At 47.5% G+C, this 26116-nt stretch overlaps 2 protein-coding genes across 4 annotated transcripts; one reads left to right on the forward strand and one right to left on the reverse strand.

The window, feature by feature from the left end:
- Positions 1–868: 868 nt before the first annotated feature.
- psmd14 (proteasome 26S subunit, non-ATPase 14) lies at positions 869–5948 on the reverse strand. The gene is made up of 11 exons (XM_086144321.1): positions 5839–5948; positions 4658–4713; positions 3907–3978; positions 3688–3807; positions 3525–3595; positions 3186–3336; positions 2980–3087; positions 1998–2072; positions 1790–1915; positions 1261–1323; positions 869–1127 (listed from the first exon to the last, which is right to left on the reverse strand). Exons 2-11 carry the CDS (start codon positions 4703–4705, stop codon positions 1029–1031), a joined length of 933 nt encoding a protein of 310 aa, XP_086000447.1. The 5' UTR covers positions 4706–4713; positions 5839–5948; the 3' UTR covers positions 869–1028.
- A 5144-nt stretch (positions 5949–11092) lies between these two features.
- On the forward strand, positions 11093–24612 carry LOC147235944 (RNA-binding motif, single-stranded-interacting protein 1-like). 3 transcript variants are annotated; one of them, XM_086144323.1, is made up of 15 exons: positions 11093–11309; positions 11803–11854; positions 13289–13431; positions 14782–14840; positions 15189–15280; positions 16207–16364; positions 16508–16587; positions 16705–16805; positions 16879–16928; positions 17003–17093; positions 20141–20191; positions 20965–21066; positions 21620–21688; positions 21779–21853; positions 22644–24612. In XM_086144323.1, exons 1-14 carry the CDS (start codon positions 11191–11193, stop codon positions 21845–21847), a joined length of 1236 nt encoding a protein of 411 aa, XP_086000449.1. In that variant the 5' UTR covers positions 11093–11190; the 3' UTR covers positions 21848–21853; positions 22644–24612. The 3 variants fall into 3 exon arrangements, with proteins under 3 accessions (XP_086000449.1, XP_086000450.1, XP_086000451.1); XM_086144324.1 differs by lacking the exon at positions 11093–11309 and adding an exon at positions 11468–11531; XM_086144325.1 differs by lacking the exon at positions 11093–11309 and adding an exon at positions 11576–11599.
- The last annotated feature ends 1504 nt before the right edge of the window (positions 24613–26116 follow it).

The raw sequence follows: 26116 nt of genomic DNA on the forward strand, positions 1-26116 counted from the left end.
TTTCAGATTTCCTGTCACCTCACAGGAGGGTCTGATCCCAGTCCTCCGGCCAAATGGGTTCATCCTGTTCTCTCCAAGCGCTCCATCTTCCTTCCGCAGTCCAGCAATTGAAGATCACACACGTCTTATATGGATATTGAAGATTTGCACATTCCCCCACATTCCTGTGGGGTTCCGTGCTTCTGGTTCTAAAGGTTCTCCATCGTCTTCCCTTGAAAAAGCACTTAGGTACAATGGAGGATCTATATTGGATGAAGGTGTGTTTGAGAATGAAAGGTTGAAGGTCTCTGCGGTGGCTCTGTGATTGACAGGTCAACGGTCCTAGTGAAACCTCTCAGCGAAGCAAACAGGAAAAGCATTATAATTAACGGATCGGTAGATTATTCGGAAGAATATGTTTCTTCCGGTATCCTAATTATAAAAGTCTTCTCCACTCCTTCGTCCAATCACATCCTTACAGCACTGGGTTTGAAAACATCTCGGAGAACAGCAATCGAAGACGTTCACTAGAGAAAGGACGAGGCAAGGTGTTTCATTTCAGATTTTCAAATATTTATGTTAAGAACAAGCCCATTTCCTCCTGCGTGGGTTGCTCAGACACACACACACAATGACGTCAACTTCGGACCCGCAAGGTGGATTGAATGGAAGAGGACCAAGACTGTCGTAACCATGGAGAAATACCAGGTGTTTTTCCTTTATCGAAAAATAAAGTGTGAAAAATATGTGAAAAGCACATCGGTACGAGCGTCCTTTTGCGGAATGGATGTTCACGCAGACTATTGAAATTCTTGAAATGCTGATTTACTCCTTCCCTCTTCCTACTGATCTCCCACCTTCAAGCAGGTCAACTGAAACAAGCAAGGCCTTTGTGAGGATGGAAAGGTTTTAATTCTGGATTTTGTCCTTTAGCATTCACCTTTGAGCGATAGCACCATCCAGTGTTGAGAGTTGGTATTACATAGACAAACCAAACGATCGGGCTAGAAAACGAGGGCAGAAATATATACAGTTATAAACAAAGTCCATCACTGGAACACCACCGTGTCCAACATGGCAGCGAGGCACTGAACGATGTTGGAGGTCATTAAAACATCTACGTGCTCCTCCAGGTGTCTCTTGGGATCCTGAGGGAGGAAAAACAACAACGTCAGGATTTGAGATTAGGATGTCCAAAGACAAAGAGTCCGTTCTTGGATCTCAAACACTCAAACGATAAGTAGCTTGTTTTCCATTGGAGGCGTAGGATTTGGATCTTACCTGTTTGCCCACATTCTTGATCGCCAGTTGTTCTGGTGTCATTTTATCTTCCTCTTCGACGGCCTACGTGATGAAGAGCGGAGCAATGAGTGCCATTATATAAAAAAAAATAAAGCCCCGGGGAATTTATCCATTTATTCTGCAGTTTGCAATATTCAGATGAAATCCTTTCAGTTTTTATGCAATGATTGCAAAACACCACAAATAGGTCGGGGGCACACATTTCGTTACAGTAATATTTGAATATTTTAGGGGTTTTGGTTGAAATAATTCAGGATATCTGCAAGGTAAGGGGCAGAGGACATAAACTGCTGAACCCACAACATGAATAGTGACTTTGTCTCAAGCTTCATGTGAGGTTTAATCTGTGAAAACACAGGAAAGTCACAGACAATCTGAAGCCTTTGTTAAGCTCTGACAACAAAACAAATATACTGAAAGTATCAAAGTGTGTGTGCGTGCCCAATTGGTGCTCATCAAGCCCAAACTTTTACTTATTTCCTTCTTGCTAGTTTCTCCAAGGGTCTACCTTGTTGTAGTTCTTTGCCAGCTCCAGCATCTCCTTGACGATGGTCTCGTTGTGTTTGCAGTGCTCGCTGTAGTCCTGCAGGGTCAGACCCTCCATCCAGCTCTTCTTGTGCAAATTCAACAGCATCTAAAAGACACAACCAGAGAGACGGGTTTTGAATCGAGTCGCCCATTTGAAAACCATCCTCTGGCTGATGAGGGGCTCCGACCTTTTGCTCCAGCTCATTCTTTCGGTAATTGATGGTGATGGAGTAGTAGTGCCTGTTCAGTCCGTGAATCAGGGCCTGGAAAAACATAAAATCTTAGATTTACTGCGAGGATACTTGTGCTCTTTAAATACAACCTGGAACTTCAGGGTCATCATGTTTCCCACTCTGGCTACCGGCGAAGCGCCAAAACAAAAACAGATGTTCTTCCTTGAAGATGTCATGTTTTCTGTTATTGTCATTGACGTTTTTAGCAGAGAATGACGCTACACTGAAGTCATTTCAGGCTTTGCCTCTGGAGCCAAGGCTCCGTCGGCTCCGCGGGCTTCAACCTCTCCAACATGCGCGGCAATTTATTAGGCCGGCGATAAAGCGGTGGATCACTATCATTTATCTATAGCGTATGTGGATCACATACGCTATAGATGTATTATATTTAAGCAGAGCTGGAAAAGCTGTGCGGGTTGGGCACGGTGACGGGAAAACACGTGAAATGAACAAGTGAAATTAGAGTCTTATTTCACACCCGAGGCTTGCGGGGGAAATTGCTCGTCTTGTGCAGATTTGCCCGTCACTCAACGAAAGAGAAGAGGAGCCCTGGGAACCCAGCGAGGAGGTGTCTCTTGCGGGAACATGCTTTTGATTCTTCAGGACAAGCGTATTGTTGTTAAGCTCTTGTAAGTTTGAAGGAAACCTCAGGATGGGTTGAAAGTCATATAATTTCAAAAAATATTAGCGCAACCTATTTCGAGTCCATTCCATCTGAAAGCCATTTTGATGGGAGAGTAACAGATACCATATGTGAAAACAAAGAACCGCCGCAAAGTATCCAAATGAGCTGAATGAAACAGTCTGAAAACTCATTTTTGGGTTCTGTGACTGTCAGAGTGGAGCACCATAAAGAGTCATAGCAGAGGACAAATCTGTGACCGGTCCGCATTCCCATACCATCTGCCCGTGTGGCGTTGAGCGTGCCGGGTGTTACCTGAATGGAGGGTTTGTTCAGGTGGCCCAAGTTTGATGTGGTTTGTCTCGGTTCGTGACCCAAAACCATCATGTTGGCATTGATCAATCTGAAGGCATCGATTACCACCTGAGAAGACACGGCGTGTTCGGGTTTATTCCTGATGATCCAGAATGGAGCGGTCATTTCATGCAACGCTCGGATACAGGACCGCCAGACATCCCCACCTTTCCTTTGACGCTCTGAATGGGATCAACCACCACGGCGACAGCTCTCTCTGACAGGGCCTCAAAGCTCTGCTGGGTGTTGATGTCCACCCCAGACAGCCAGCAGCCAAACCCTGGGTGACTGTGGTACCAACCCACCACCATTTCAGGCCTAGAGTGGACAGCAGCACATTCAACCACTATTACAGAGAGATGCCGCAAGACCAAGACCAAATATGAACTAAAATAGGATGAAACTTTGTATAATAATATGTATGTGGCTCCATATCGCCCAGACAGACCATCGTCCTGCATTTGATCTGTTAAAAAACTGTAGGTGTGATTTTTTTTTTTTTTTACCTGCCAGTTTGCTTCAGCATGTCCAGCATCTTGGCCTGGAACACGGGATCCACCGCTTCCACACTCACACCCTTGGAGGAGACACATTGTTGAGCTACATCAGATGGTCCAAGGCGCAAACTCGGCGGTCCAAATAAAACATGAACTGGCGGAAGTGCGTTACCGTTCCCGACTGGGGCATGGCGAACACGTCGATCACCCTCACTGTGTAGTCATCGACAAACTCTCCCAGCATTAATCCCATGACTTCCATCGGAACCCCAGCCCGCCCGTGCTTCAGCATCTGACAAGCAGCAAACGAGTCAGGAAAAGGTCAAAAAATGTGAAAGATGAACTTAAACTCTAAATAAGACAAGTGTACAGCAGCTGGTTGTGGGTTTACCTTGAGCAGCGCCAAGGAGGAGATGTACACCTGCTCTGCCGTGTCCACGGCTGGTGCGTCTGTGGGGGGGCCCTGGGGAGTCGAAGCAGCAGCACATTTGTCATACAATGCACTTAAGGAAATATAATCACAGACGCTACATTTTATTTGATTAGGCCAGGGTTTGGAGCCGCATGTTGCTCCTTCATCCCTCTGCTGCAACTCCCCGTGGTTTTGGAAAATAAATAGTTGAATTTAAATTGATTTTATTTGTTTGTTGGGTATTTTTATGTGATTCTAAATTTGAAGATCATGGTGATCTTGAACTATTAAAATAAAACATGTTTAATTTCTTGTGGCCCTAAATTTGCACCACAACCCCAGATGTATGCTGAGCTCCAGGAGCAAAAAAAAAAAAACATTGAAAAAAAAAAAAAAAAATCCCAGTAAGTATTTTAGTTAGCTATTTAATTTGCAAATATATATTTTGCCGTTTTCAGTGAAATGTCTTTTTTTTGCATGCAATGCATGTAGAAATAGAATTTTCTGTGTAATAGTTCAATGATTTCATGACTGGTTGACACGGCTCCTTATTTAAATATGACATGTGTAATTTTATCTTCATTTTAGATGTCAGGAGGGTTTCGTGGTTATTGGTGTTTCCTATTTTGAGGGAAGTGGGTCCAAATGGCTCTTTGAGCGTTAAAGGTTGCCGACCCCTGGTTTAGAAGAAGCGTGAGATGCCAAGTATTGATGTCGGGAGTGTTGTTACCTGGCCAAGTCCTGGCATTCCACCCCCGAGCCTCAACAACCGGTCCATGTCGGGATCTGTGGACAGCAAGTTTACGTAGACAGCGTCCACTTAGTGCTACATCCAAAACAACTCAAGGACTCTCACAGCTTGTATTTAATGCCCAAAGACAGAACCTTTAGTTTAGAAATGATTTACTAAATCTATTCTCTAAATGAGATATTAGTGAATCAAAGAGACGCATTCTCTCCTGCAGATTACTGATAAAGATTTCTAAATAAAAGGAGCGTCAGACATTAAAAGGAATGCTAACAGGTATACCTATGGTATTTAGTTCAGACCCTACGTTAAACATTAACATTACCTTTTTACTTTTTAATTCCTCTTCCCTCAGCCGCAGTGAATCTTCAAATCTTTGTACTTAAGACCTTAAAACACATGATAGCCCTAACCTTGACAATTTACATTTTATTGTATTTCTTATTCTCCCTCCTTCCTACTATCATCTATTATTGTTATGTTTTTGCTTGAAACTCTGGCACAACAACTGCCTTAGGGATAAATAAAGTTGCTCTTATTCATATTCTTAAAGATACCGCAATAAAAGGGCCGTCAGACATAAAAAGGAATGCTAACAGGTATACCTATGATATTTAGAGCAGACCCTACGTTAATCATTAACATTACCTATAGTTACCATTTGTGCATCACTCATTCCAGGCTTAAAAGATCAAAATAGTCAGCATTACCAAACCAATGCATTGTGAATTCGAGTAAACAATACAGTTGCATAATACAGTTTAATCATGCCAGCACATATATTTCTAATAGAGATGTTACTTTCATGACCGGTAATGATGATGATGATGCTGCAGCTGCTGCTGCTAGCTAACGTTCAGAGTTAGCCGACTACAGATAGCTTCAATTCAAGGATTTAAACATAACCACAGAGCAATAGAAGACCACATTTCGACCTTAATTCTATATATCACCTGTCCGGAATGGTTTTCACATTAAACATTTTATCATTTAAAGTCGCCTGTGGCTCACTTAAAGTTGGCAAACGCAGTCGTGCTGTTCAGCTTGCTCATGCTAACGTAGCATTTACCTTTTCGCCGAAAAGCAGCCACCAGTTTGTCAAAATATCCTCTGAACGTTTCTCACGACGGTTACCGTTTGCGTTAAAAGAGGCTAAAACTCACCTGATGTCGGATATTTCAAATGCCCAAACAAGCCTCTTTTCCTGCGTGCGTTTAATCAAACCGTTTGGCTACGATGAATCAACAAGAATTGTCGAAAGACGCGACTTCCGGCGCACTCGATGACGTAAAGATGGAGCTCGAGCTGCAGTTGCGCAGTGTGGCCACAAGGGGGCGCCAGAATCAATGCTGATGAATATTCTGACAGTTTAATTCAAGATTCAAGAGTCAAAGTGTTTATTATCACATCCACAATGTAGAAACGTGTTTCCCTGCACAGTGAAATTCCTACTTTGCTGTCCGCAGTGCATTTGGATATGTATTGATAGGAAATAATGATAGTAAACATTATTATAAATATGAACCGTGTTGGCAGTGTAGTAAGACATTTTAGTGCAACTTGATGTGCAAACTCACAAAGTGAAGGTGCAAGGATGCGTGCAGTTTAAATGAGCGGTAGTTAAGTAAGTGCCAGATTTTTAGGAATGGAAGTCGGGTAGTACGAGTTCTTCGGTCGTGTCGGTCTACATTTCAGTCTCCTGTACCTGGAGGGTAGGAGTGTGAACAGTCCATGTTGAGTGCATCTCCATTCTACCAGTACTGCACTTACGATTACTACTGCTATATATGATATAACGATAATAATAATGATAATAACAGAAAGAAGAAGAAGAAGAAGAAGAAGAAGAAGAAGAAGAAGAAGAAGAAGAAGAAGAAGAAAATCATAATCATAATCATAATCATAAACATAATCATAATCATAATCATAAACATAATCATAATCATAATCATGATCATGATCTATTATGGGTTAGGGCTAGGGTTATGCCGTTATTAATGCATTAATAACGGCATTAAAAATAATGATTATTCTTGTCTAAATCTTCTTGTCGTTTCAACTAGACTTGAATTTCTTCACCGCAGGACATTCACCCCTCATCTGAGACGCTTCTTCAGTTGGGGTGTGAGGGGTGAAACATCTTAAAGCGAAAGATATTCAAGTCCGTTTACAACGACAAAAAAATTTAACAAGATTTCACCATGACCTGGATGACTGAGAACCTCCACAGACAAATAATAATTCTTATTATGAATAATTATTATAATGGTTCTGAATGGATGCAAACTTCCTTCTTAAGTATTCATATTATTGGTACATTGGTATGTTGTGGACAGATGATGATAAGTTGCTGCTGTAAACCATTTAAAATCAACTCCAGCTCCAAACTGCGCCTGTGCCTTGTGCGTGGGATTTAGTGTATTTTCTGGACTGAGTCAACCAAACAGGCAACCTCTTTATTATGGTCTGCTTTTCTAACCGTCCTGGCAGGGTTAAAGACGATGAACTGCGGTAAACGGCAATTAAACGGTTATTACTGTATCATGTCACTGGGCCTCTGTTGACTCACATTGTTGTCGTCCAGGACAAATTTGTTTTTTGGCTTTTCTTCTATTTATTGGCAACGTCTCATAATATTCAAAACCTTCAGTCACCCAACAAACGTACCTGAGACACCTGGTGAAAGTGTCCGTTACACCCCCCCCCCCCACCCCTCCACCTAGCCTCCATCCATCCATCCAGCAGGTGGCATCATGAAGCTTCATGCCGATGTGTTGTGTTTTCACAGGACAAACCACAGGTCTGAGCGGACCTGCAGAGCAGCTCCCCACCCCAAGATAGTTGCTTATCAAGAACTAAAGAGCTGAGCAACAAAATCTGACCACTGGAATGTAAAGGGAGGACTGCGTAATGACACAATGCCTAATAAATGCATGATGGAGTGCAAATGATAACACAACTAAATGTAAATACAAAGATGTTTGTCTGTTTTATCTGTCAGTCATGTTTTAAAAACTTCCTTTAACATATCCGGGTCTGATATTACAGGTTTTATTACAGGTAGTAGTTGTTGTAAAATCAAATATTTTGATTGCATTTTGCAGTGTTATGTTTGTTTATCTGCAAGTATTATGGGTGTGAAAATGGTCAAAGATTTGTACATGCGGTTCTTGATCTATTATCAATATCCAATATCAATATATAATGGTGCGCTTTTTAAATTGCATTATATTTAAGCCTATACATTGAAGGGCCCTGAACTTTGCCCTTTGAGAGGAGGGTTTAATGTAAAGTTTCAACCGTGAACGCTACTTCCTGCGTGACCGCGTCACTTGGCGAGTGAAATTTGAAAATAGTACACGCCACACACCAGCTTTCCCTGAAAGTCAAAACAATAAAACTGCTGCGGTGTTTGTACGATTTCTCAGATTTCAACATGCAAGCATTTCAGAATACCCTGAGGAGCCGCAAAACCCCAGGGCCAAACCACATCATCAGCGTACGAGGAAGACCTCCCCTCCCTCGCTTCTGCTTTTCGTCCCCCCGTCTCCGGACTCGTACGCCGAGTGTCGCCGGCCATCGGTCGCCGGCCATCGGTCGCCTCCGAATTCCTCGGGTTTTCGCTGGTTGATAAGGAACGGAGAGCCGTACGCATTCCTCAGTCCCTCCCGCTCCACACCCACGGGACCTCCTGCTACCTCCACACTTTTAGAAACGCTTCCTTCACAAACTACATCCTGGTTTTTGTTCGGCGCGATTAATCAGGAGCTATCGGTCGTTATCGAGTGATTTACATCGGACGCGTGGTCCGCGCTCTCTGACGTGGTCGCGGCGCGTTTGTCGTGATGTTAGCAATAGCTCGACGGGAGCGGGGACAATGCAGGACACAAAGGCGGTCGTCGCCGTTTGCCGAACCTTATCTCGTTCGAGGCTGTCGCTGACAGCTTTCCGCTGGCGCTCGATCCGGATCCCGCTCGCGTCGTCGTTTTCAAAGGCGCTACGGCGAATCGAGGCGGGAAAAGAATGGATTGATAAATGAAACCGGGGGCGGCGGGGCCGGTTGACCTATCGGGTATCTGGTCTGGTTTGAAGGAGGCTGAAAGGAACACAATGGAGAGAGGTGACGGCTTCAATTTGTGAAATATAGTTCCTGAGGAAACCCTGCGTGTGAGCCCTCGGCCAGATGTAAGGGGCATGTTTACATAAACCGCCTGCAGAAATCTGCGCCGCTGCTGATTATTCCAATGATTGGAGCTTTCAGGGAACATCAGAAGGAGCCCTGTAACACGACACCGGCGCAGAGCCCGGGTCCTGCCGGCAGAGGAAATAAGGGAGAGGAATTCGATGCTCTAGGAGCTTTCCCACACTACGAGATGTGGCTTTAGCTTAGTCTTTATTAATCCCGAGCAGGACTTGCACCCCCTTTTCCCCACATCCCCCGCCCCCACTACCACAGCAGGCCAGATGACCCGCAAAGCTCACGTGCGAATGCAAAATTAGTTCAATTAAATAAACGGGGTCACATATATGAGGAGCGGTCGCTCCGGGATCGAGCCGTTTCGCTCCGCGACGTGGACGGACGAGCAAAATGTAAATACCGGAGAATTAGATATCGCGTGGTGGAGTGTTTTTCTCACGATGTGTTTTTCTTCAATGGAACTGAATCTCCCCTCGAGTCACTCAAACTCCCCGAAACAATGGACGCATGTCCTCCGTCCAAACCGCAGAGGCCTCAGAGAGGACGTGGGCAGTCAAAGCGCGATGACAGGATTCGTTCCTTGAGCGCAGCGGGCGAAGCCTCTAATGAATGGAAGGGTTATTTACAAACGGCAACAACCAGATCGGGCTTCTCTTGCGTTATTTGCGAGCAGAAAGAACGCTTCGTTTTCACTTTTGGCAAGTAATTGCGTCCAAGCTGATCAATCGTGGTGCCCCCCCCCCCCCTCGCCGCCCCCTAATGTGAACATATTGATGCTTCCCTTTATCCATAAGTTCACAATGCGGTCAATACTCTCGTTCCAGCTGCTCCATTAGCTCCCCGTCACGTGATGTATCCGTGGGTAAAAATGGCGGTAAATCGTGTGTGCGGCCGCTCCAGGAGTGTTTTTTTTTTTTTTTTTTACAAACATCCGCTTCTGCCTATTAATCCAACAGTGTGAAGAGCGGGGTTCAGATATGTGTGTGTGTGTGTGTGTGTGTGTGTGTGTGGTGGCTGAGGGTTCCACGCATGTTTTCTTTTTCCCTTTTTTTTTTGCAAAAAACTGCTGCTGCCTATTAATCTAACAATGTGGAGTGTGGGGTTTACGTGTGTGTGTGTGTGTGAGTTCCTCGGGTCTTTTTTTTTTGTCCAAACATCCACGTCCGCCTATTAATCCAACGGTGTGGAGAGCTGAATTTATGTGTACGTGTGTGTGTGTGTGTGGGGGGGGGGGTGTACGCGTGTGTTTTTCATGAGTGTGTATGTGTGTGTGTGTGTGTGTTCCACGCGTGTTTTTTTTTTCTGCAAGCATCCGCTCCTGCCTATTAATCCAACAACATGGAGAGAAAGGTTTATATGTGTGTGTGTGGTGGTGGTGGTGGTGGGGGGGGGGCGTTCCACGTGTGTGTTTTTCATGAGTGTGTGTATGTGTGTGTGTGTTCCACGCATGGTTTTGTGCAAACATCAACTGCAGCCTATAAATCCAACAACATGGAGAGAAGCGTTTATATTTGTGCGAGTGTGTGTGGGGGGGTCCATGCGTGTTTTTCATGTGTGTGTGTGTGTGTGTGTGTGTGTGTTCCACGCTTATGTTTTGTGCAAACATCCACTGCTCCAACAACATGGAGAGAGGGTTTACATATGTGTAAAGTGTGTGTGTGTGTGGGGGGGATTCCACACGTGTGTTTTTCATGTCTTTGTGTGTGTGTGTGTGTGTGTGTGTATGTTCCACGCATGTGTTTTGTGCAAACATCCTCTGCAGCCTATAAATCCAACAACATGGAGAGAAGGGTTTATATATGTGCAAGCGTGTGTGTGTGTGTGAGGGGGGGTTCCACGCGTGTGTTTTTCATGAGTGTGTGTGTGTGTGTCTGTGTGTGTGTTTTGTGCAAACATCCTCTGCAGCCTATAAATCCAACAACATACAGAGAAGCGTATATATGTGTGTGTGAATGTGGGTTCCACGCGTGTTTTTTTTTTTTTTGTGCAAACATCCGCAGCTGCCTATTAATCCAACGGCGTGGGGAGCTGCTGGGTTTACTTGCGTGCGTGCGTGCGTGCGTGCGTGTGTGTGTGTGTGTGTGTGTGTGCGTGTGACCTCCAGCCCCGCCGGCCCAGCGCCTGCTTGTATTTCATTGCATCCTGATTCTCTGACAGGGCGGGGGGAGGGGTAGGAAGAGGAAGAGGGCGTGTGCGTGCGCGTACGCGTGTGCGCGGTCGGAGGGGGAGGAGGAGGAGGAGGAGGGTGGAAGAAGAAGAGGAGGAGGAGAAAGAGAGGGGGGGTGAAGAATGCTTGGTATGCGCGGACGACGACACCATGAGAGGCGGCGAACGTTGTCCCCGCGCGTCCGCGCGTCCCGCATTCGCTCCCGCAGACGCCCCACGCGTGCGCCGGAGCCCGCCGCGCGTCCCCGCCGCCCGCATCGAGCCGCCGCGGTGAGTGTCCGTAGCGGCGGCCGCGCAGCCGCCCGGCGCGGCGGCGAACGAACCCCGCGGAGGCGCGGAGATGGTTCAGTCTGGAGGAGGTGGGACCGGCGAGCGGGGGCCGCGCCAGGACGTCGTACATCAATGAGCCGGACCGCGGGGCCGCTCCCGCTCCCGCACCCGCTCCCGCAAAACCCCACTCCCCGCTCCTGACGCGCCTCCCGCTGCTCACATGTCAGTTCCTCCGCGGCGCCGAGGACACCGCAGCCCGCCATTCACCGCAGCCGGGGCCCCCCCGCACAGTATGCGGATGTTCTGAGCCCCGTCGCGCCGCCCCGCTCCTCTTCTTTTTCCCCGCCGCCGCCGCCGCCGCCGCCGCTGCTCGGTGGACGCGCCGTCGCGATTCTCCCTCCGCTTTTTTTTTTCTCTAATCCGAGTAGGGGGGGGATTTTTTTTTTTTTTTTTTTTTTTGAAATTAGGAAATAAAATAATCTGTCACCTCCAGGATGATCTTCGCAAACACGGGCAACCCGCTGAAGACAGCCAATCGGAAGCAGGTAGGCCGAAACACACGCAATATCTCTTTTTATTATCATTATTATTATTATTATTATCATTTTTGCTCTTATAATCTGGCGTTATTCTGGCTCCCACTTTGTCAAAGCGAAGCGAGGAGTGGGGTTTTGCGGGGAGGGAGAGGAAAGGGAAGGGGGGGGATGATTTAATAGCAGCCCCGGATGACATTGAGAAGCCCTTCCCGGATTTCCTACGGAATTATAATGCATTTAAACGCAACCCCCGGTGATGAAATTAGATTTGAAATGGAGCCTCCGGCCGCCCCGCAGCCCCGGGAGCCGATCCGCTGATAGGCTGGATGCAGGGATGAGAGCAGCTGCCGGCCGGATCCACAGATCCAGAGCTCGACGATCGAGAGTTTGATTATTATGTCCGCGTAACCTTGTTTGCCCAGTCACCATGCACGATGGGGGTTGTAGTCCCCCCCCCCTCCTGTTTTATTTCTTTCTTTATTTGATAGGTTAATGCATTCCGGGTGCACCCGCGGAGGTCAGAGTAGTAAAAAAAATCCAGCGCAGCGGAGAGAACAGCATCCCCGAGGTGTGACCTCGCAGGTGACCCCGAAAGGGCGAACGGTGGGAGAAGGAGAGCGAGAGGGAGGCAAGGAGGGGGGGGTGAGGAAAACGCGATTGTCAGATGGAGTGAATGATGGGTCTGGTGTGGAGCTCAACGTCAGCCTCTTTTCACGGGGGCATTCCTGCGAGGAAGCAAGCCATCGACGTCCCCCCCCCCCCCGCCAACTTTAGGAGATAACCGACCGCTGCGGCTTCGCCCCCTCCCTGCTTCTCCAGCAGAGACCTGATGTGAACCCGGCGCGCTGCAAAAAAATGTAATTGCACACCAAGAAACCAAACATCTCCGCTCGCTCGGAGGCCCGCCCAACAGACGCTCCCGCCGGGGTCATCGATCTGTTGTCCCTACGAGGAAAACGCACAGGCGCCACAGTCACATGATTGAGGGGGGGGGGGGGGGGGAATCTACGGATATCCCGAAAGCCCATCGCGTCTGTGGGCTTCGGGTTGTCAGGGGCGTAAGGCTTCTCCCAGTCGCAGGCAGATGGTGCGATTCTTGTCTCGGGGGCCGATCCGCAGAGGGTCCGGGGCGGGCAGGCGGGCCGGGAGTTACGCTAACCAGGGAGTAAGGGGAAGGAAAGGCTTTGCAGGGCAGCGCCTGCGGGAAAACGAGATGTGACACCGATTCGGTTTCGAATTCAGCGGACGCGAGAGCGACCGGGACTCCTTCAGGTTCCCGGACGTGGTCTTGTGAATGAATGAACGCGATAGAATTTTTTTTTTTTGCCCCCTTCTGACAAGTTCACACAGACGAGGGATCCTTGTGATCACTGTTGACCCGGGGTTTCAAATTAGATTACGGAGCTTCCGTAACCCTGCTAACAGTGGCTCCTCTGTGTGCAGTCCTACCCCATGACTCCGTCCAGTCCCAGCAGCAGCAGCAACAGCAGCAGCACAGGCCTGGAGCAGCTCAGCAAGACCAACCTGTACATCCGCGGTCTGCCTCCCGCCACCACCGACCTGGACCTGGTCAAGCTCTGCCACCAGTGAGTAGAAGCAGCTGAGGGGGGCGGAGGCAAAGAAAAGGAAGTCAATCTGCGCTGAGAGGGAGCGTCCAACGGTTTTATGATATATTTTATCACAAGAGTTTAATGGCGCAGCGGTTAGCGCCTCACAGCTAGGTCCTAGGTTGGACTCCCACAGGGAAGTGCGGAGTCTCCATGTTGTCGCTGTCTTTGGGTTCGGAGAGGTTCCTACCTCAGTCCAGAAACACTCAGGAGGTTCACAGGAGACCCTCTATGACATGTGAATGAAGGAGTTGGTGGTTGTATGTCTTCATATGAGGTGTGAATGGTTGCATTTCCATAGGACTCGTGAATGAGAGGGTGAACGCGTGCTCTATACGTACCCCTGTGATCGCCTGGCGAACCCCGCATCTCTCTCGATGACAGCTGGGATAGACTCCAGCACCCCTGGCGACCCCGAGTGCAGGACAAGCGGTTTAGATAACGAATGAATGAATTTGTGTAGTCTCTCAAATAAGGCATTCACTGAGAGGAACTGAATAAAAAGGAAAGCACTTCAGATCTCTTTCTCTCGTTGGTAACTAGTTCCTCAGAAAAATACTCGTCTCAAACCATAGACGACAGCATTATTACATCCTTCCTAAATGCAGTATCATTCTAGGAGGTGTGTGTGTGTGTCATCCCCTCACACACACACACACACAAAAGACTGAAACCTTCTCATGTAGGAGGGAGGTGTCATTCCTCGATGCATACTGAAACCAATATATCACCCTCAAGTGACAGGACCAGACATCGGATCAGAGGTATTTAGCCGAGAAAACATGTAACTAAACCACTCGTGCGGTTGTTCCGCTCACGAGAGAAACCAACCGGATTGCACGTTTCGCCCGCGTCAAAACCTCCGATTCGCAACTCGGGCGACCCCATCTAGATTGTCATCCAGAGCGGCCCAGGTGAGCACGACGGCTGGATACCGGCCTCGGCGTGGCGGGGCGTTTGGTGGAGTGTGTGTGTGTGTCCCCCCCCCCCCCCCCCCCCACGCCCGCGAGCATATGGAGCGAACCGCTCAACCATGTAACCAGCAGCAGCAGCTGTTTGTGTCCTGTTTGCTTGTGTTGTGCTTCGCTCCCAGCGGCGCTAAGCAGAAACTAGAGAGCTTCACGTAGCAACAAGGTCCGACGCGGTGACGTCAGCCCCGACGCCGGCTTCCCACGCCCCGTCTGTGCGTTTAGTTGGCCGTTATCAGAAAAGACATCGTAATAACCATGTGCACGCCTTTGCAAAGGGGGGGAATTTCACGTCTAGTCACGATTTTTTTGTCACCTCTGCTCGCACGTATTTTTAACATCCGCGGTGACCTGTGCACAGGTATGGCAAGATCCAGTCAGCCAAGGCCATCCTGGACAAGACCACCAACAAATGCAAAGGTGAGCAGTGGATCGTTCTCCCCGGAAGACGCTTTTATCCAGCTTCTTTTCAATGGGAGCGCGTTGGGAAGGGTCGGCCGCCTCCGGACACACACACACACACACACAGGATCGACGGATGTTTACGCCGCCGGTGTTGCGAGAATACAGCGGGCCGATTACGGCGCAAAAAGGACATATAAGCACCCGAGAGAGATTTCTGCAAAGTCTGCATGTCTCCTTGCAGATGTTCCCAGATGCTGAGTGGAGTGTGTGATTTCCTAGACTATGACATGAATGTATGTGCGGTTGGAGTGTGTGTTTCTGATTCCCTGCATCTTCTTGTGCATGTCGCTGCTCCGACCGCAGGTTACGGCTTTGTGGACTTTGACAGCCCGGCGGCCGCTTTGAAAGCAGTGCACGCTCTGAAAACCAGTGGTATCCAGGCCCAGATGGCCAAGGTGAGTCTGGTCCGGTGGGCGCGCACGCGTGCGCGTCGCCGCGCGGCGCCTCCCGCCACGCATGTGCACCCGGGACTGACATTAGACCGATCACGTGACCTCCCCCGCCCCCCCGACAAGCTGTTCTCCCCGTGACCCCATTTGCTTTCACTGTAGAAACCAGATGTCACATCTCTCCCTCTGCCAAGTAACCTGTCAGTCCTCATGATGCACGCACACACACACACACACACACCTGCCAGCGCTCGCACTGAAACGCCGCATCTGCGTCAGATCTAGAAAAGCAAATATCTGTGCACGTTCTACCGACGGGCCTTCTGTTAGCATCAGCCATCGATGCCCGCTGATGTTATCAGGCCCGCAGCTTTAGCACCACCGCCGCAGTAAATCTGACACTTTCCCAACGCAGTTGTGATTTACTGGCGCCGGAGCGTTTTACATTTTGCTCCCGGCGCAGGCGTCCGCCCCCCGGCCAGGAGGGGGTTGAGGCTTAATTAACGAACGGTTCGTCTCCGTGGGCCGGCGTGGAACAAACACTGGCAGAGCGCGTCCTGTGTGCGCGGCGGTAGCTTGGATACGCTGCTCTCCTGGAGTTTCTAAGGACGGCTGCAGAAGCGGCGAGCTGCTGCACGCCACAGATAAAGCGTCGTTCAGGTTCTGCGAGGTTATGCGTGCGTGTGTGCGAGTGCGCGCGTGCATGCACACGTGTGTATGTGTGGATCCGATTTTTGCTCCCTCACACACACATTTAAAAACACGTTTAAGCTACAAAGAAAAACAAATATCTTTAGCCGCTCAAAACATGTCATACGCCAGCGGGGGACGACACGGCTTCTGTCCACCTTGAAATATCCCCCGCCCCCCCAAAAAACAAGCTAACGCGGGTTATTCGACGCCCACCCCCCCCCCCCTTCCTCCGCGAGCAGCAGCAGGAACAAGACCCCACGAATCTGTACATCTCCAACCTTCCGCTGTCGGTGGACGAGAAGGAGCTGGAGAACATGCTGCAGCCCTTCGGCCAGGTCGTGTCCACGCGGATCCTGCGGGACTACAGCGGCAACAGCCGGGGCGTGGGCTTCGCCAGGTGGGTGGGGGCGGGGGGTGGGTCAAGTCGGTGTCTTCTTGCATGGAGAAACATCTAGAACAGATCAAAATTCATTTTATTATCATTCATATGAATCCTGGTTTGTTTTTTCCCATCCCCCCCCCGCTCTCCGCCCTGCTCAGGATGGACACAACGGAGCAGTGTAACGCTGTGATTTCACACTTCAATGGGAAATTTATGAAAATCGCCTCCGGTGCTCTGGGTAGGAAATGACTCCGCGCACTCGACTTTCATAGAAAAAAAAAAAAAGTTGTTTGTATGTCGGTCACCAGGCGTGTTTGTGCTCCCCCCCCCCCCCCCCCCCGCCGCCACTCCACAGCTCCCTCGCAGCCCTTGTTGTGTAAGTTCGCCGACAGCCAGAGGAAGAAACACGCCCACAGTGGATTCGTCCCCAACGGGCTGACGGGGGATCTCAGACTAGTACGTTAAAACCCCGCCGTCTTCCCCGTCACGTCGAGCGGCGGTCGGTTAAACCCCTTCCGTCTGTTTCCAGGGCGCCATGACTCTGACCTACGACCCCTCCTCAGCAGCCATACAGAACGGGTGAGTCGCGCGATGCCGTCCGCCGCCACGTCCGACCCGCAGACGTCCTTTAAAAAACGCTCTCTTGCGCTCAGGTATTACCCCGGCCCTTACCCGGTCACCAACAGGATCATGACGGTGCAGCCGGCAATGTCTTCCTACATGTCTCCAGTTTCTGCCTACCAGGTACCGACATGCACGATTCAAATCTTTAGTGTGACGTGTGCACGAGGGGGTGAACGCTTGCACGTCCATGTGATGTCTGAATGACAGGATGAATGGTTATCTGTCTCTACGGAGTGTAAGTGAGAGGGTAAATGGTTGCGTGTCTCTCTACGTTATGTGTGTGTGGGAGTGAATGTTTGTAAACGCTTGCATGTTTCTAAATGATATGCAAATGAGAGGGTTAGAATCAGGATCCCAATATTTTATTGATTTTATTTTATCTCCTGAAGAATCAAAATACAGCTCTGTTTTAAAATAAAGAATAAAATAGCAAATAGTAAAAATGAGATAAAAAGTGTATAATATTTAAAGAAATAGGTAAAAATAAAGTTAAAGGTATGTAAAAATATATGTTACGTATTTACATGTGTATTTACAAGTAGATGTACAGGACTGTCTCAGAAAATTAGAATATTGTGATAAAGTTCTTTATCTTCTGTAATGCAATTGAATAACAAAAAATTCTTTTTCATGATATTCTAATATTTTGAGGTAGGATTTTTGAGTTTTCTTAAAATGCAAGACATAATCAGCAATATTAAAATAATAAAAGGCTTGCAATATTTCAGTTGATTTGTAATCAATCCAGAATGTATGACATTTTTGTTTTTGTAATTGCATTACAGAAGATAAAGAACTTTATCCCAATATTCTAATTTTCTGACAGTCCTGTATATGATTAAAATTAGTACTTATATGTATAAGTAGGGGTTGTACAGTAAAAGACAATGGATCGATTGCACGTACGGAGATTTATTGCACACGATGTCGCCAACGAAAGCCAACTGATGGCTTTCCTATGGTCTTTGGTGGTGCATCGTGCCGGGATTGTCTGGAGCTGAAAGAACTCCCATATTGTGGAGCGGGTTGGTCAATATGACCTGCGAGTGAGAGGATGAATGGTTGCATGTTCTTTTGAAGTTTAAATGAGAGGATGAATAGTTGCATGGGCTACATCACGTGTCAAACTCAAGGTCCGCGGGCCAAATGTGGCCGCCATGTCATTTTATGTGGCCCACAAGTCTGATTGTTTTGAACTAAATGAGTCAAACGCGTGCAAACGCTGACCATGTTACCCGCAAAGAGACGGCATCCCACCTTCAGATTGCAGTGCATCCGCAATGCCGAATTGAGAAATACGAAGGATCCCTAAATGTCCTGAAAAAGTAAAGTTGATGCATATAGAAGGCTGTATCAAGATAGATGGGAAGGCAAATATAGTTTTGTGCTTCAATGAGAAAATCTGGCATGTCTTTTGTGTGATGAGGCAGTGTCGGTTGTCAAAGAGTACAATCTACGTCGGCATTTGAAACCAAACATGGAGCTAAATATGCTAAAGTTAGCCGTTCAGAAAAACAACAAATTGTCTAAGCATTAAAAGCCATTGATGAAGTAATGTGGGTTTCTTCACCTGACAATATAAAAGGATTTATGTTGTAACAGAGCAACTAGTAACATCTATACAAATACTTATGGAACATTTTGGATAAGATAAGATAAGATAAGATAAGATAAGATAAGATAAGATAAGATAAGATAAGATATACTTAATTGATCCCCATAGGGGAAATTCTTTTGCCACAGTAGCGTAACAATGACAATATCAATGAGTAATAAATTCAGATGTCTAACAGTAAGGAGTAGTTACATTTACTTTACATTTCATTTCTACTTTTACTGTTACATGTGGCCCTTTGAGGGCAACCATCATGCAGATCTGGCCCTCGGTGAAATTGAGTCTGACAGCCCTGCTCTACATTATGTGTGAATTAGGGGGTGAATGTTTGCATGTCTCTATATAATGACAGCTGGAATGGAGTATAGATAGAATGAATAAATGAATACCTTCGCTGTAAAATGCAAAGAAGCAAAAGTTGTAGTGGGATTTGTTTTCACGCCTCCCTCGCTTAACACCGGCGTTGAACCCGGAGCTTGTCGCGGATCTTGACTGGCGTTTGCGGCAGCCAATGGCGAGAGGCGACGACCCCCTTCGCTGGGATGCGCGCTGAAACTCAGAGGGGCGTGAAAACCCGATTAAAAAATATTATAATATTCATAGACAACAAAAGTAGCAGGTGACATTTTCAGCGGTTTCACGGACCAGTCGACGGGGGGGTTTGCGGTGAAAAGACAACCATTCGAATATAAATAATCTTTTAACGCGGGGAATTAAATCTGGGATAATGAATTTTTCATTTTCGCGTGGCCTTTAAAACGGCCCCGGGGCCGCCACACGCGTCGGCTCCATCTGGCTCCGAGAGATAATTATAATTTTTTCAGTGTTTTAACACACTGGTCTGGTTTTTAGCCGCCGCGTACCGTGACAGTTAGCATACCGGTTCTACGTCAGTCAGCATCTCTGAATCCCTCACTGTTGCCCAACATTTCATTTGCAAGAATTTGCATTTCTTGCCACGCACAACTTGGCGTGAGTGTGTGTGGGGTGTAGCGGTGTTGCAATACACACTTTAATAGCAGCTATTCGCTATGAAAACAAATGCGTGCATTATTACTGCTGCGCGTGTAGGAATAACGCACGAATATCGTCCAAAATGCTGTTAGCTTTGAGCGGCGCGGAAGAAAAGCTTGGAGGTTGGGCGGCCCGAGAGCCCTCTGGTGGATGTCCGACGGAGATAGACGACGGAGGGGGTCCGGGGCGGAGGGGCGGGTGGGCTTCGAGGTGATGCTCTGAGCGGAGATGCACAAACAAGTCAAAATGGCTGCTGGTGTTTTGGTTACATAAACTAGAGCTTTTCTCAGACCGGCGAGCGTGGAACCGCTGACCTGAATTCGGCAAGTTGCTTAAAGAAAAATAAATAGAAATAAATTTAATTGGTGTCGGAGGAGGAGGAGGAGGGAGGTGTGAGAGGCATTAACGAGTGATGGTCGACGTGCGGTTTTATTTTTATTTTTTGTGAATTTCTTCATGAGTGGAAAAGAAAAAGAAGAAAAAGTTCATTATCTTCACCTCTTTTTTTTTTTTGTCCGTCTGTCCGACTCTCGGTCAGGTACAGAGTCATTCCTGGGTGGCGCATCAACCCTACATCATGCAACACCCGGTGAGTGAGCAACAGCCTCGCCGTCTGTCGTCTGACGCACACACACACACACACACACACACACACACATGCACACCCTCCTTTTTTGTCGACAGGAAATGGGTGTGTGGCGCCGCTGCTACCACCGCTGCACACTAACTTTAATCAGCCTTTTCTGCTGCAAACTCACGGAAGTTACCAGAATGTGTTTGGGGTGGGGTGGGGGGGGGTTGAAAAGTATTTACTCATGTACAATGTGTGTTTGAGTGTGTGTTTGTGTGTGTGTGAATGTGTGAGAGACAGAAACGGAACAAGCAGATAGATATTCACCCCCCCGCCCGCCCCCTCTCCCTGGTTCCAGCAGGAAATGCCTGAAGCAGAGACAGTCTTGTGACTCTTTTGACTCTTCCAACAGATGGTTTCCAGTGGAACAAGTGTCTGTGCGTGCACACACACACACACTCACACACACACACACACACACACACCCTGCTTTACTAGGAAATCTTGTATTCCCCTGAGGCGCTGCATTTAAAGGAACACGCCCCACCTGAAAACAAGACGTCACAGCTCTGGCCCGGCGTGTACTCCACAACGCAGTACTTCTACATGTACACGCAACACATCCCATCCGTGTGTGTGTGTGTGTGGGTGTGTGTGTACTCCAGGGCTCGCTGAGTATTGCGGGCGAAACGTAACCACCGGTTTCCCAGAACTGTGACTGTTCTCCAGAACCCCCCCACCCCCACTCTGTCATGTGACTTTTACTCAGAATCGTTGCCTGATGTTCGCAGGCGCCGGTGATGTCGCCCTCTATGGATCCCGGCGCGCCACTGCATCCCGCGGCCATGATTACTCAGCAGATCGGCCAGCTGTCCCTGGGAAACACCGGCGCGGTGAGTAGAGCCCGGGACCACAGGAAATACTCCAAATAAGTAAAATACTCCCCGCTGAAAAAAGGCAAGGCGGGAACCGGCTGCAAGGAGAAACCCCTGGAGGCAGCGGCAGGGCAGGGACGCTCACTGTGGGCAAAATATAAGAAAATTCAAAAAGCATACGTGCTATATGACGTGTGAATGGTTGGATGAGAGGGTGAATGCATCTTTGTCCGGATGATGCAGAAATTCTATGTAACATATGGATGACAGAATGAATGTGTGTATAGCATGTGAGTCAGGGATGGATGCTTGAATGACGATGCCAGATCATATATATATATATATATATGTATATATATATACATATATATATACATATATACATATATATATATATATATATATACATTGCTGAATGTATAGTAGAACTATAAGAAACCATTTCTAATGCTCAGCAGAACAAATGAGAGCTCGTGAATAAAAAATGAAGCATAAAGCTAAGGTAGCTAAGCTAACTAGCTAAGGGGAGGCCGCTGGTGCGCTGACCTGGACTGTGTTTCCTGTTTCACAGTACATCGCAGCCAATCCCGGCGTGCACGGAGCCTACATGCCTCAGTATCCTCCCCTGCAGGCGCCACCCGTGAGTCTCAAACACGCCGACCGTATCTCCGAACGTTTACGTCCCTCGTCCGCGGGGAAAAGGAGTGACGCTCTTGTCTCGGTTTTCCAGGAGAGCGGCACACCGCAGCAGGTGGATTCCTCTAATAACTCGTCTCCTTACAGTCAGCTCAGCAAGTAATCACAGGTACGCTCGCCGTCCTGCAAGGTTGGTCACTCAAGCGGGGGTCGCGATGAGGGGCGCAGAAAATTAAAAGATGCACCCAGATGCTCATTTTGGAATTGATGTGGTCAAGTTGCATAATCGATTTTTATATTCTTGATCAAAACGACTTTGGTGGTTGCGTTTCTCGCTTGTGTCCGGATAAGAAAGTTCAAGTTGCACAATGAGTGAAGGAAAGGCGTGAGCACAGCGTTACGAAAAACAAAACAAGTTGCGAAATGGCGGGAGGATGTGGATACGAGGAACCGCATTAGCTCATTTTCAGCTAACGCTAAGCTAATGTCAGCTTCCGCTAACAATGAAAAGAACTGGCCCAACCGAAGATCGACAAGTTTGTGAGAAACCTGCCATGAAAACCTGTATTTTATTTTACTTTGTTCATTTTAAATTTGAAGATTATGGCGATCTTGTGACCTCTAAGTAAAATGTGTTAAAATATTTTTGTCACTCTTTCTGCACACGCCGGTAAAAGAATGACAGCACAGAGGGAGAAGACGGCATTTTTGCAAATTGCTACCGACGAATAATTTAAATTCGGCTTTTTTTTTCATAAATGCAAGGATTCAAATAGACCTGAGTATTTAGCTTAAAAGCAACCTTCAACCTAACATCTTTGAATTCAAAATGTGTTGTTGCATGCAGAAATGTAATTTCATTTTCTGTGCAGTTGTATATTTTGTTTATACATAGCATAAAGAATGAAGTTAAACAATGAAAAAAAAAAATTGAATTTCAAAATCTTTCGTTTCTTTAGGTTACGTCATTGCTCTGCGAGCCGGAGGGCAGGTGAGGAGGTGCCGGTGACATCACAGCGACGGCCCTCTCTGATTGGACCAGACACACACACACACATACATACACACACACACGCCAACTGTTTGTTTTTTGTTTTGTTTTGTTTGTTTTTTTGGCACACCCCGCCCCTCCAACCCCCTCTCCCCAAAGTTTTGTGGCGGGAAAATGAGGACAAGTGTGAAAAAAAAAAAAAAAAAACAACAAAAAAAAAAAAAACGGACCGAAGCATTCGGCGAATCAAACGCTCCGTGCGGAATCGCACACACACAAACACACACACGCACACACAATGAACATCTTTTCCCCTTTTTTTCATGTTTTTCACAAACAAAAGCCAACGCCCACCTTCATACGATGTGATATTAAATGCATGAGACCCCCCTCCTCCCCCTCCTCCCATCCACCTCCACAAGGTTTCTATTATTTTTATACTTTTCTTTCTTTGTGATACACGAAAACAAAACCTTGCGGATTCTGTTTGCACTGAAGCCGAACGTTCAGAGACGCTTAGTTTTTGTGTGTGTGTGTGTTTTTATTATTTTTCACGTCCGTCACGCTCCGGAACCCGACCTCCCCTCCACCCCTCTCCGCCCTCCTCCCCCAGCAGAGGCGACCATTTCATTAGGAATTTAACTAATTTACTCTCGATAAAAAAAAAAAAAAAAAAAAAAAGGTGCCTTCCCTCCGTCACGTCGGACGTCACGCCGCGTCTCCTCTCTGCCCGGCGCGTGGAAATCGTGGAGGTTTGTGTTTTTTTTTTTGTTGTTTTTTGTTTTTTTTTTTCCGCTATCCAGCCGTCCGGTAGCAATAATCGGAGACGTCGAGGGTCCTGCTGCAATACTGACAGAAAAAGGAAGGCGTGACAAACTCTAGGTCGTCCTGGTTTTCCCTCCTCTCCTTTTTCTAACGTCGTGAAAAGAGAAGCCGTTTCTTGGAGGGAGTTTTTTTTCTTTTATTCTTTTTTTGTTTGTTTTTTTTCGAACGGGCATCGGCGGTGGGGCCGGGTTCCACTTCCGGTTCCGCTTCCGGCCCCTCCGGTTGGGTTTGGTGTTCCTCCCCGGTGGTCAGTGTGACCGGCGATCTACCTCATGGTTCTGGGTCCGCTGGCGTCGCGTGGGTTTGCAGGTAAAGCCCTTTCTCGCGCCCCCACTCCCACTCCCACTCCCACTCCCACTTTCCCAACACCCCGAAAAAAATAAAGAACAGCGGAACGAAGCAGAACCGAAGCCACGCTCAGGAGCTGGCCTGGAAGAAAAAGAAAAAAAACAGGACCTGTTGCCGTTCTTCGCCCCCCTCCAAAGAGCGTTATTCTCCTCCTTTTCTTCCTCCTCTTCTTCTTCTTCCTCCCCCTCGCGGGGTCTGTCGCTGCTGTGAGTTCTTTCCTTCACCTTTTTGCAAAGATGGCAGTCGGTTTTGAAGCTCTTTAGGGAAAATCCTTTCCTTGCCTCCTTTCCTCCCATCATTTCTCTCCTTTCCAGACCTTAGATGATGATGATCCGACCCTCAATCCGTCCATCAAGGGCCAAAAGCGAATAAACCCCCTTTTTTCTATGGGTTTCTTTTTTTCCGCCGGACGCCGCAGGAAGTTGAGGCCGCTTGACTGGCGGCGAACCTTCACCGGGTTGGAGGTGGAGGTGGTGGAGGGGTCGGAGGTGGGATGGGGGGTCGGAGAACGCACAGCAACGGGATTTTACCGCTGGTGATTTCATATCCTGAACTTTTATCACTGGGAAATGTATGAAAAAAAAAAAGGATCTTGTAAATTTCTTCCCTGTTGCCCCTCCTCCCCTTCCTTCCTCCTCTTCTTCCTCCCGAACACCTTATTGATTCTCCCACAATCGTTTCCTCGCTCTCTCTCTCTCTCTCTCTCTCTCTCTCTCCTTTGAAGACGTTGCTAAATAAAAGGCTCTTCTCTTTCTCGGACCAGACTGCGGCTGTTTTTCTGCTTCTTTTTTTGTCGCATTTAAAGTTGGCGAGAAAGTCCCCCTGTTCAATTTCGACAGTGCGGCGTCTCCAGCAGGATCATTGAATGAATGAGAGGGTGAATGTTGTCTCTATTTTGTTTTCTACATGACATAAGATAACTTGTATTTATGATGAGAGAATGAATGGTTGTATGTCTAGATGAAAGGGTGAATGATTGGATTTATGATGTCTGAATAAAAGGGTGAATGGCTGCATCTATATGATGTGTGAATGAATGAATGAAAAGGTTAGTGGCCAAATGTGTGTATGACAGGGTGAATGGTTGCATACCAACGAATGATTGAGTGAATAGTTGAATGTCTAAATAATGTGTGAAAGAGAGCATAATTTTTTCTATTTCTACAAGATGTGTCGATGAATGAATGGGTTACTGGTTGCATGTATATATGAAAGGGTGAATGACTGTTTTAATGACGTGTGAATGAAAAAATGAGAGTGAACGGTCGCATGTTTATATGATGAATGAATTAAATGGTTCGTGGTCGTATGTCTATGAAAGGGGGAATGGTGGTACGTCTAGATGATGTGTGTGTGAATGAATGAATGAATGAATGAGAGTAAATGGTTGCACATCTATGATGTGTGAATGGTTGTATTCCTCTACATGACCTGTGAATGAGAGGGTGAAAGGTTTTACGTCTCTGCCGCCCAATAAGCGCCGTTGATAATGAATGAATGAATTTAAAGTTTGGACTCCGTCGAGTTTAGGTTACGTCTCCAAAAAGACTCAAAAACGTCCCGAAAATCTAAAACCTGGTGGCCTGCTTGGTATTTCCCAGGTTCTCCAGGTCCGAGGCCCTTACTTTGAAAGGGCAAATCGCCACGGACTGCATACCTCCGATGGCCGGGGCCGGCCTTATGTCCGCATTCCCCTCACCCGATCAAGGGTCCGGTTCCAAAAAAAGTGTCAGGCCGGCTTCGCCAGAGGTTATTTTTAGGCCCTGAAGAGCTGAAGGGGTTGAGCCCCTTTAATGCGACTGATCCCTCAAATCTTAGAGGGGTGATTTCCCATTTGGCCCTCACGCTCAGAGGGACAAACCGGGGTTTTATTCTTGCTCGCAGCCAAAAAAAAAAAAAAAAAAAAAAAAAGACGCCGGCTGATGTTGCTACGGCAACATCCCACTGCATAAAAATAAGAGTTCATCCCCGGGACTCCCGGAGCTGTGCGACTCTCCCGCCAGCAGAGGGCGCTGTAACGCACATCTGGGGAAAAAAAAAACAACAAAACGTTCAAACCGGGTTGGGGTCCTTTTCCTTTTTCCAGCGTCCGATCTCGTGGCGGCAATTAACGCGAGATCGGACGGTCGGCTATTGCGGCGTCACCGACCCTCCTAAGCTCTGACTGAGCACAGCTGAGCCCGGAGACATGAAGGCACCGTGCCTCATATCTGGATGGGGAGGGGGGGTGAGAACTGCTGGGGTTCAAGATTAGACATAGCGACACAC

This window comes from Fistularia commersonii, chromosome 3 (assembly GCF_037954325.1).
Source record: "Fistularia commersonii isolate RoL2024-O1a breed Wild chromosome 3, RoL_Fcom_v1.0, whole genome shotgun sequence".
In the NCBI taxonomy this organism is placed as follows: Eukaryota; Metazoa; Chordata; class Actinopteri; order Syngnathiformes; family Fistulariidae; genus Fistularia; species Fistularia commersonii.